The sequence below is a fragment of the Mytilus edulis genome, chromosome 2 (genome assembly GCF_963676685.1).
Source record: "Mytilus edulis chromosome 2, xbMytEdul2.2, whole genome shotgun sequence".
Classification (NCBI taxonomy): Eukaryota; Metazoa; Mollusca; class Bivalvia; order Mytilida; family Mytilidae; genus Mytilus; species Mytilus edulis.
In genome coordinates this window covers 4085144-4097692 of record NC_092345.1, presented here as the reverse complement: position 1 = coordinate 4097692, position 12549 = coordinate 4085144, and the positions used below count along the sequence as shown (strand labels likewise).

Below are 12549 nucleotides of genomic sequence, written 5' to 3'. Positions count from 1 at the left end.
GATATACCTTTAATTGTTGATATTACTAACACAATCTATGATCAATATAAGTTTTCTCCAATTGTCATCCTTTATTTTAATACCTATGAAATCTGGGATTATCCACTGTGGGAATCGCGTTGTTCATTCGTCGGTTGAATGTGTAAAAAAAATGTTATTCGCCGTATACCTTATGACGACTGTGCTGTCTGTTTTGCATGAACTTATTTTTTTCTTCATTTTGTCAGTTATTGAATGAAACATGTTACAATATATATTTCTGCTCATTGAAATTTGTCATTTGTTAATTTTTAGGAGGACAGGGAGTACCTGTTACTGATCCAGCCTTGACAGATATTGTTGCAGGGTGTCAGGGACTATCATTTTCACTAACTTCGTTCTTAATGGGACTTGTTATTTCATATTTGTTGATTTAGTATTTGAAGTTGATATTATATTTTTCCAATGAAAACATTAACTGGAAAACATGAACTAGTGCTAACCCATGCCCTTTGTCTGTTTACAACATATGCATGATACTGATTGACTGTAGCTAGATAACGTTCATATTACAGACAATGAAAAAGTTTTGTTATGAAGAATTCGTCGTTTCAGAATCTAATGCATTCTAGGTAATATTTTCAAAAGTGTATACCAAAACGTTGTGATTGGTTTAAAACCTTCAAAACAATGAAAATCCATCCAACGACGTAACGTTATTTCCATTTTGGTGTACGAACAATGGGATTACCCATAGTCTAAAAAGGCGAATTGCACACATAGTTGTTTATTTGGCAGCAAATTTTCCCAATGTATATGTATTCATAATATGAATATAGCATAACATGCTTCATCTTCTCAGGTAAACAATGGTTCAGATATTCAAACAGTTTCTATTGTTTTATGTTTACTCTTTTTTAACATGTTGAAATGTAGGGTAAACCAGACTGTGACATTAAACATTATCAATATCCCCATTAAGAATTTATTGAAAAACATATAGATATTGACTAAAATGCTACGTATTAGCTTTGAAAATAGTAAGTAGAATAGGGTGTAGTTGAACCGTAGTCATAATATGCAGTCTTTCACAAATGAGGAAATCCATTGCATTATTTTTAGAAAACCATTCCATTAAACAGAATTGTACATCAGTATAAGTAAAATACAGCGATTTTTGTTGTGATAATTATAGTTATGTATATGTACATATTGCTTATTTGTTACTATGTAATGTTTTTTCATGGTCCCAGCTTGACATGTTATGTTCATTCGTTATTGATCTAATTTATATATAACTGAAAAGAGTACTTTTGCATAATTTTAGATGTCAAAATGAGTATATTGTTTTGTTATAATTTACAATATTTGTATTGCTAAGAAACAGTTAAAAAAAAAGAGACAAACATGCTCTAGGATAACGTTAACATGAAATACCAACCTTACAGTTTATCGTTTGAAAAACAATATTTTTATATTTGATACCCATTCAGTAAGTATCACAGTTAAATTGTATTTGTCCCAAAATAATAAGATGCAATATAGATAAGGAAACAAACCAAGAGAAATTCATATAAGATAGGAAAAAACAACATTATTATTCTACAAAAAAAATTGGCGTATTAGTTTCTATTTAGATCGGCAATTTAGTTAATCTGTATGTCTACATACTACTCTCTATATTGATGGGCATTTGTAGTGCCATTGAAGAGTCTTATGTAGACAAAATGCGCGTCTGGCGTACTAAGTTACAAATTACTGGATACTGAATGATATTTGAATTCATTTACATGTTTTATTGGTAGTATATAATTAAATCATGTTAAATCACGCATAACTTTTTTATCATCTTCATAAAAATAATTGTACATTCTAATTTTCATAAAATAATTGTACATTTCAATTTTCATAGAATGAAATCCATGTAATGATCTTTATACAATGTTTATATATTTTTTACAAATAAATTTCTATAACTTTTTTTCTGTTATTGCTATTACACTTCATGTTTGATATGACCTTCCATCATTTTTAGACGAATAAACTTATTGTGGAATAAACTTTCATCTGATGCATAAAATCATAAGCCTGATATATTTGATTAGTTCAAATTAACTGAAAAGAATATATTAATATAATGACCAGTAAAATTATTTTCTTGTATTTAAAACGTTTTATTTCTTTGTGTTTGAAATTAGGAAGTACCAAGACGACATCATACTTTGAATCGAACCAACTTCATTATAAAATTGAGAATGAAAATAGGGAATGTGTCAAAGAGACAATTTAACAACTCGACCAAAGTTTTAAATCAACCGAAGGCCACCAATGGGTCTTCAACACAGCGAGAAAATCTGGAACCCAGAACCGGACCTTAGCTTGTCTCTAAACAAGTATATGTACTAGTTCAGTGAAAATGAACGTCATACTAAACTCCTAATAATATAAATGAACTAAAATTTAAAAAAACCCATACAAGACTAGGAAACGCCATAGCTCCGGACTAAGCACAGAAATCAGCTTCAGAGTTACTCATTAGCACGTTTCAAAATTTCCCTACTAAAGATTTCTTTGGAAGTGTTTTAATTAGTTTTCGATGTTTGCTGTCATTAAAATACACTAAACACAAATTTTAATTGGTGCTGATATCTATGTGTTTTTCTTATCAACTGAATTCCTTGATTGGATTTTCTAATCTTCACCAGACTGGTTCCATTGGTTAGTTTTTGTAATCTTCACCAGCTTGGTACATTGGTTAGTTTTTGTAATCTTCACCAGCTTGGTACATTTGATCATGTGAATATTGGTTTCATAATCTTCACCAGCCTGGTACCTTTGTTTATTCAAATATTGGTATTCATAATCTTCACCAGCCTGGTACCTTTGTTTATTCAAATATTGGTATTCATAATCTTCACCAGCCTGGTACTTTTGATTATGTGAATATTGGTTTCATAGTCGTCACTAGCCTGGTACCTTTGATTATGTGAATATTGGTTTCATAATCCTCACCAGCCTGGTACCTTTGTTTATTCAAATATTGGTATTCATAATCTTCACCAGCCTGGTACCTTTGATTATGCAAATATGGGTTTTATAACCTTAAACGTCCTGGTATCTGACTACTTTTTATAAACTTCACAGGACTGATATATTTGACTAGTATCGATAACTTTCATCGGGTTAACATACTAACAAAGTGTAAAACCAAAATACAATTTTCAAAAGTAGAAAAACCCTATATTTGTATCATCCCGGTTTTAATGCATGTCCTAACGAGTTGGTACTACTCTGTGCGTTTAGTAATCAAGTATGCTCTATTACTCTATATACTGCCGAAATTATTAAAAAGATATTTACTTTAATTAAATTTAATATAAAGATCAATATGGTTCTTTCCTCAATTTAGATATTTCAATTTCGAAAAGACATTTCTTGACAATAAATTAACGACTTGGGACAAGTTTTTGTTCTTTTTTGCCAGTTGTAATTCTTGGACGATGATGTTCTTCGATTCCAGGTTACAGTGTTTATAGTTCCCAATTCGATAAGACATTGTCTTTTAATGGCGTTATGAATTTTGAGGAATGTAATCTATGCATCACTGGTAACAGAGAGGAGAAAGATATTAATGTATATTTAAAATCTTAAGTTGAAAATAAACTGACAACCACATTACAAAAGAGAACAAAAGACCAAAAGACAAATAACATAATCAACTGATAACCACATTGCAAAAATAGAAAAAGAACAAAAGACTAACAACAGAATTAACTGACCATGACACTGCAAAATGTTAGTGAAAGATATACGTAGGCAGATCCTGCTCCACATGTGGAACTCAAGTGTTGGTGAAGGGTAGGCAAATCCTGCTCCACATGTAGCGCAATGTGATAATCTGTTAAGAAAGGGAATTTATTACAAATTACTGCAAACAGTGGAATAAAATTGAGAATGGATATGGGGAATGTGTCAAAGAGACAACAACCCGACCATAGATCAGACAACAGCCGAAGTTTGGATGTAACTTGTTCAAATAGGACATGGTTTCATTATATTCATAAATCGACATCTCAATATTAGATATGTTCGATATCATCTTATAGATCTTTGAATAAGTTTATTCTCAAAGGTTTTCAATTTAACATCTTAGAATATTGTTCATACCAGCACTAACATTGATTTGGTATAAATTAACTAGAACATAACTAAATATTAATTCCTACTCAGTTATGAACAGTTACAGTCTTCAATCCCTTTGATACGGATAAACATTGTAAAAGGTCATGTTTTTCCTCAGCTGTTTTTTGCAACTTTACACTAATAGATACTGGAGTACTAATTGATTTTAGTCTAACATCCATTTTTCATTTACTAATTGTAATTTGCTTTAAAGTATCTTTCAGTATGTGGTGTTAGTACTTTTAGATAGTTTGTTTGTTTTTTTACTCTTTATGTTTGCAATATGATGAGGAAACCTTTTTCAATGATTATTTACTTTTGGTCTTTTTATTAAAGGGGCACTAGCTACGAGATATATGAACAACCTAATATATTTTTTTTGACTCAATCAGTAATGAAATACAAATAGTGAAATAATAATTCCTTTTTAGTAGCCAATAAGGTTCAATTTTGTCAAAATAAGCAAAAAAAACATTGATTATGAATTATTCACTTGCAAGTGAATAATTCGACCTCATTAAATCTGTATTCATGTGAACTTTACTTTAACCCCTTAGCTTGAGATGGATAACACGTGAATTGTATGTGTAAAGTTATTTAAAGGAAGAGAATGTCAACATTGAAGTGAAACAAAGGTAAATCATTTGATTGACTGATTTGATCCACAAATAAACATTCTAATACAGGTAAAAACCATGATAAACATTTATTTTTTATCTGTAATATGAAATTAAATAGGCCTAGAATAATTCAACAGCACGTGTTTGCTTAATCTATTGATATCTATATTTATGTTTACATCGCTTATATTGTCTTGAGATTACTATAGAGGTCACCTCGATAATTAATTAGATGGCGTCTACTCAAATACACACGAAACGAAGCTACGTATTTTCATGTGTGTGCTTTGTTTATTGTTTAATTTAGACTTTTAATAGTTTGGATGAATGTTTTACATTGTTATAAATCAAATATGAGAATTTGATTAGAATCGGTCACATGAATTTAACAGCTAGTGCCCCTTTAAATTGTGAAGCCATCTCAATAAAAATTCCAATTTCTAAATTACGAATGAAAATTGGCCTATTGAGTAATGAACTTGATGTATATAACCAATATTCATTTGTTATAAAACACTGTACTTTATTTTGGCCTTTTTAACTTTTTTGAATTTGAGCGTCACTGATGAGTCTTTTGTGGACGAAACATGCATCTGGCGTAAATACAAAATTTAATCCTGGTATCTATGATGAGTTTATTTATATTTGGAATTTAATACAATATAATGATCCTTGTAAATAAACTCATCATAGATACTAGGACTAAATTTTGTATATACGCCAGACGCACGTTTTGTGTACAAAAGACTCATCAGTGACGCTCGAATCCAAAAAAGTTAAAAAGGCCAAATAAAGTACGAAGTTGAAGAGCATTGAGGACCAAAATTCCTAAAAGTTTTGCCAAATCCAGCTAAGGTAAGTGATCCATGTTACTAATACATACAAAATGTGACTTTTATAAAAACTTTTATCTAAGGGAATATCTTTATACTTTGGATTCATTTATTTTTGGTGGATATTTTTTTCCTGGATTGAGGAAAACTTTGGTTGATATTTGATTTCCTCGTTGAACCAATCTCTACAAACAAAGTCTATGCAAAATTTGGGATTTGTTGAACATTTTAAATTGTGGCTCACTTAATATACCAACAAAACTCACGAAAATTGAAATCCAACAACTATTAATGAATCTACAGTATGTAACTTATTAACTCTTTATATATTCTCCTTACACACATTGCCTTTCTAAATTATGATTGGTCAATAACTTTGTTACTTGTCTATCACAAAACCAGATTTAAGGAAATTTGTTTTCAAGATTTAATAAACACATGTATGGCAATGGTGGTGAAAAGGGGGGCGAAAGATACCAGAGGGACAGTCAAACTCGTAGATCAAAAATAATCTGACAATGCCATGGCTAAACTGCTTGATTTTTTATAAAATCATTTTACAAAAACAGCATGATATTTTTTATTTCATCAACAACAAATAAATCTCATTTAAAGATCACAGCTTGGAAAAAGGGTAACAGAATATTTAACAGCAAGTTAAAGTTTGTCTGAAGCGTCAGCAAAGATATCCCAGCAAATATAATTATGAACTAATGTTGTCCAAAACCATTTAATAAAATGAATGTTCTATAATGATTTGCTGACTAATGGAAGCATTTTACAATATTCTAAATAGCATTGTTTTATATTAAAAATTAAGTAGATTTGACTCTAGACATCAGTGTTGTTGATGAATCTCAACCCATGCCCTACGGTACTGGTATTGATTCACATTCACAATCCTCGATAATGTCAACCTACAATAGATAAAAAGTTATTGTTAACTGATCTTTGTTATTTTGTCAGGAACATATAGACTGCTTTGGGTTTGGTTACGGTTTTATTGATGTACTGTTCACATTTTTCCATGGTTATAAATGAAAAGAAATCTACGGCTACCATGAATCATTTCGATTTTAATAGGACAAACTGATCTTTGTTATTTTGTCAAATTTTAATTTGTGATAAACAATAGTAACCAACAGTGAATGTCATAAATGCCAAGTCAACTGATATAATAATTCAGAAATTCAACAAACCAACAACAAAACTTAAAACTTATTCTAGACATTACCAACAAAGCATTATTCTAAATTATTGCTTTTATATTAACCCAGACTTACCTTTTTCATCCCTGTTGTCTGGTCTTTACACACCAACTCTACATCTACCTGTTTTGTGATTGGTTTACAACATAAATTAGCATATGGGCCACATCCACCATCACATTTCCCCAGATTAACCTTTCTCTCAGATAGGCAACCTTCATCATTTCTTATTGTTTCTAATCTTGGCATCTTGGTACAATTGAGTGGTTGTGCTGCAAAAACAGTAAAGATTGGTAAACAATTACATACTTGGGTGTATATCACTAACCAGGGAAAAAAATCCAGTTACTTTGTGTGCAAATATTATAGTTACTCTTTGTGTTGTGGAAGACAGATCCTAAATCCTCATTTTTGAAATTTTTGTGTTTTTAATCTTGCTCCTATAGATTTTTAAAACAGCCAAAATTGAAAAAAAAGTAAAATGCAAAATTTCAGGGCCAGTAACTACTAAAAAGGTAGTTAAGTGTCTACTATTGCAGTACTGCACATTTATTCTATTTCAGACTTACTTCCACAGGTACCAGCATACAATTCCTCATACGGCTCCCCTTCATCACATGCTTGTTTAGAAAGCTCACAAGGATTTTTATATGTTTTGGAGTACTGAGATCCAATCTTTCCACAGACAGGGTCCTCTCCATGATCAGTACAGTCAGGGCACATACAGAATCCTTCCCCTGTCTCACTCTCAACACATACTTGACTTGTATTACAGTTAATACCCTCGCAGGAACCTTAAATATAACACACAATAGGGTCAAACCTGACTTGTACTACAGTTGGTACCCTTGCAGGAACCTTAAATAATATATAACATGTCAAATTTGACTTGTATTACAGTTAATACCCTTGCAGGAACCTTAAATAATATATAACATGTCAAACCTGACTTGTACTACAGTTGGTACCCTTGCAGGAACCTTAAAATAATATACAACATGTCAAACCTGACTTGTACTACAGTTAATACCCTTGCAGGAACCTTAAATAGAACACATAGTAGGGTCAAACATGACTTGTATTGCAAGTAATACCCTCACATGAACCTTAAAATAACACATAAGATTAAAACCAGATAGATGTGACAAAAACACAGGAACTGTAACAAGAGCACCCGTATCCCTGCATGCAATTAACAGAGGTTATACAAGGGTTATAACTGAATACATTTAAATATCATTCACTTCAGAAGGATCTAAAATTTGATGAAAACTTTCCTTATTCAACAAGGATTGTAAGATTTCAAACGATCATCAAATGGGAAATAGCTCATGGCAGATTTTAAAATTGCTTAATAATATCAAGCTGCTAACCAAATATTACCGTAAATCAATTCCTTTTATAGAAACCAAGAAAAACTTTGACGAAATTTTTCTTTTGGACAGATGAACAGAAAGACAGAGTAGAGTAGTGTTACTAAACCTCATCCGCTTTTGGCAATGCAGGAAAAAATATTAACTCAGAAATCAAATGATTGGCAATTACTTCTTATATTTAGATATAAGATGTGGTATGAGTGCCAATGAGAAAACTCTCCATCCAAGTCACAATTTGTAAAAGTAAACCATTATAGGTCAAAGTAAAGGGTAGTTATACTTACTTCCTACACAAGGTGGTTTGTAACAAGCTGATGCTTGGTCTAGTGGATACTTCTCCGTCAGGAAATCATCAAACTCTGCCATAGCTTGCCTATCTCTGGTCATTGTACCATTACCACAGGTTACACTGCATGGTGACCATTCTGACCACTCTGTTACTACCTCAACTGCACAAACAATAGCAATTAATCATAAATTTTGTGTTAAAAACTGTACTTAGGCCATGATTTTTTAATTTGTTGGTTTACGGATCCGGCGACCCTATTTTGCCGATTTGCAGAATAAAAATAAAATTGACTTTTCATGCTTTTTTATTCCCACCAACCCTAACAAAAACATTATCTCTAAAAAATGGATAAAATATCCTTTTCTTATGAAATGAAAAGCATTGAACACTAACGGAAAGGATAACTCTTTCTGGTGTGAAAACTAAAACTTTCAATTATGTATCTAAAAATAGATAAATCAATCATAACTGACCTTGAAATGTTATTTGCCCAAATAATTTTGCAGAACAAAACCTGTGATTAAAACCACTTACACAATAAGTTTGTTTCCCTTATTTGTCATCATTTCCTAAGATAGAAAAAATGGAGAATGAACTTGTCCAACCGTGGAACACGTTAAGTTGAAGAACTTAATTAAAACAAATCCTTTGGAATTTTCTTCAACCTTGTGTTATTGATAATAAAAAAAATTTGTCTATTTGGATATAAAAAACGGGAATTCATGACTACTGATGAACCTGAAATCCTCGTTTTTCCAGTGGACGAGTCTATTACGTTTTTGACATGTGTGTTGAAACTTATTTTAGTACGACGTTTTTTTCGTTTTTTTCTTTATCAGTTATTGTGTTTAAAGATCATTAACCACCAAGTTTCCTGAAATTTATTAAGGGCTACATTTGTGAAATGATGATATAATTTCGTCTTTGTCCGTTGACACAAACCCCCTTTTTTCACAGAAAATTATTAGACGATGTCATGCGATGATTATGGCTGCTGAGCAATAATATTTCATCGAACTTATATATAAGAAATGATGATCAAATAGCAAACCAAACATATTGTACGAAAGGTGAAATATATTTTTTTTGCATATTTTTCTGTCTTGAGAGATTTCTTTTTATTGATTTTCCGACCGATCAACCAAACTTTTTCATGTGGAAAATCCGTAAACCAACAAATTAAAAAACCCTGGCCTAAGACGTTTTGTCTTTGTAGACAGCTGTGTCCAATCAAATAATCAAATTTATTTTTTAAAGGATATATACTGCAAAATGAAGATTTTGAGAGAATAAGTGCTGCCTTATGTGTCATGTCAAACTATGTTTTTCACCAAAAATTTTAAGAGTGATACAAGATATAAACTGTATAGCTGTGATATATATAAAATAGCCTAACTTTTACTCAAGAAACATAGATAACTGCTGGAGGGCATAATTACTAGCATAATAATTGACAAAGAGAGGCAACAGATACCACAGAGACATTCAAACTCATAAATCAAAAATAATCTGACAATGCCATGGTAAAGATAAACAACACTCACGTCCTCCCTTCTCTTCACATGGTGCTATGGTGTTCTCTATAATGGTATCCTCTCGGTCCAATGCACACTGGATTTTCTTAAAAGAACATATGTTGGTATATATATCCAATGTGCTACTGCAAACTTTAACTGAAAATAAGAAAACTTTAATTAGCATATGGGCTATTTAAAAAAAAATGATGCCTTTCCTTTAAACCTTTGTCAGTCTCTTGTATGATACTATATCTGTAATGTTTTTAGGTCAGATAATGTATTATGATTAGTTGGTCCTAACTACCAAAGATAATAGCAGTATGTGCACTGCTTAAAAAATATTGTCCAAAATTGTACCTCAAAATGTCAGGAGTGTAACGCTTTTAGTGTGACATTTAGAAGAAAGCATGTGCATTCATTGATGATATAGAATAAATAAGGGCAGATACAATACCAAACAATATCTTTCATCCAACTATTATATCTTGACTATGATTTCTTGTTCAATTCTTCCATATATTTACATTTTTATGAGCCTCATAAGGTAAGTCAAATAAGTTTGTGTAGAAAAAAATGTTTGTAAAAGTCAATATGCTGCCAGAAAATGTCTTTGTAGTTGAAATAACATGTTTCTGTACATCTTGTACGGTTTATTTTTGTTTTGTTTAGTATCATAGCTTGGCACAGGTGCATCCAGTTGACCCTGAAGTTCTACTACTGGAATATTATGGTTACAATAAGAGGACTTCCCAGGTCTGTCAGGAGTGTAACAACTGGGTTAAGATGTATTTTTTTTTAGAAACAATGTTGTTATAGTTGTTGTTTTTTCTTGAATTTCAGTGAACATTACCTGTTACAGTTTATCAGTAACAAACATGCCATTATTATGGCCTTCATTGCTTTTGTATGCTCAATACTTCAATGTCAGGAGTGTAACACAAAAAAAATGCCTTATTTCAATCTTATTAGCAAAGGTAAGTTATTGGAAGAAAAACAAGCTGACAATTATTATAAAATGACATTACTACACCTCAGCTTAACACAGAATACAAGTCTACATCATTACTTTTGAAATTTTTAAACTAAAATTGCAATTGAACTAGCTTGTTTAAATGTGTTACAGTCCTGACATACAAGTATTGAGCATAAACAAGCAATAAAGGCCATAATAATGGCATGTTTTGTTACTGAAAATATGCAACAGATGGTGTTCACACTCAAATTCCAGAAAAGAAAACCAATAATAACAACATTGTTTCTATAAAAAATAACATGAATGTTACACTTAAACATTTTAAAGCGTTACACTTCTGACATTTTTGGGTACATTTTTGGACAATTTTTAATATACAGAGCACATACTGCTACCATCTTTGGTAGTACGAACAAACTTATCATAATACATTATCTGACATAAAAACAGCATATATATATAGTATCAAACAAGAGACTGAACAAGGTTTAAAGGAAAGCCATCTTTTTTTTTAAATAGACAATTAGCAAAATTTGTAAATATGTAAGAAGTATATAGTTTTTTTTAACCTGTTCTTAATTTGCACTAAAATAATATGTGAAATATAAAGACTCTACATGATTTCAGGTCAGTTTCAGGTTAAAATATGGTAGCAATAAATTATGGTCAGGAGTGTAACATTTGTATTTGTTACACTCCTGACAAGTTTCTGATGTAGCTTATCTATAACAAAATTCAACATGATTCTTTATTAAAATAATTGTAACATCTTTACAATGTAATGAGAAAGCCAATCTGTCTTGTAAAAGTGATTTTTCTGCACACTATTCACCAAAGATTCTTAAAAATTAAAGTGTAATTCTCATTAAACATGTTAAAAGTTTGCTCTTTGCTCAGAAATTAAAAAAATATGTAATCAAATATCTAATAAATATTTATTTGTGAGATTGTAAATTTAAAATAGATATCATTACTGATTTTCTAAAAATTCCATTAAAAAACAGTCTTACAGTTACTGAAAAAATATGTCAGGAGTGTAACAAAAGGATAAAAAACACATGTTTGTATTTTTTAAATGAAGAAAACTTAGAATTGACTGAAGCAATTGGTGTGAAATTTTCAGAGGATGTAATTAGATCATATATGTTTGCTTCCTTATACTTTTTATATAAAATTAAAGCTTTTGCAAAGAGATATAAAAACTTTTGAAATAAGATATTAAAGAATACACTAAAAATTGGTGAAATTTACATATTTAAAAAAAAAAACTGTTTATAAGTTAAAAAAAATTGCAGGAAAATCATTTAGTACCTTTATTGCAACAAACAAAAAAATTACATTGATATTTATATTCTTATTTATGTTTGTCAGTTGATATTATTATTTTGTTGTTTCCTTTGAAAAGTGGATGAATTCTTATGAGTAAAATGTTGTTAAAATTTTTGTTTTTATTATTTTGCATTAACCCTTGGTAGTTTTGTAAACTTGAATGTCTCTGGATTAAAGAAAAATGATAGAAAAAAGATTAGCAATGACTTAATCTTTTACCATGTTTGTCACACTTTGGCATCA

At 30.6% G+C, this 12549-nt stretch overlaps 2 protein-coding genes across 4 annotated transcripts in view; one reads left to right on the top strand and one right to left on the bottom strand.

Annotated features, from left to right (window-relative positions):
• Positions 1–1959, top strand: part of LOC139510093 (contactin-like) — a 39035-nt gene extending 37076 nt beyond the window's left edge. For all 3 annotated transcript variants that reach the window (XM_071296343.1, XM_071296342.1, XM_071296344.1), the window contains exon 25: positions 295–1959. In XM_071296343.1, the coding sequence (XP_071152444.1) occupies positions 295–416 (122 nt within the window). In that variant the 3' untranslated portion in view covers positions 417–1959. The remainder of the gene's footprint in view (positions 1–294) is intronic.
• Positions 1960–6180: 4221 nt separating this feature from the next.
• LOC139510092 (uncharacterized) overlaps positions 6181–12549 on the bottom strand; it is an 84050-nt gene continuing 77681 nt past the window's right edge. The window contains exons 51-55 of the mRNA XM_071296341.1: positions 10032–10160; positions 8483–8647; positions 7392–7616; positions 6898–7094; positions 6181–6531 (exon numbers count right to left, since the gene is read on the bottom strand). Of these exons, the coding sequence (XP_071152442.1) occupies positions 6484–6531; positions 6898–7094; positions 7392–7616; positions 8483–8647; positions 10032–10160 (764 nt within the window). The 3' untranslated portion in view covers positions 6181–6483. The remainder of the gene's footprint in view (positions 6532–6897; positions 7095–7391; positions 7617–8482; positions 8648–10031; positions 10161–12549) is intronic.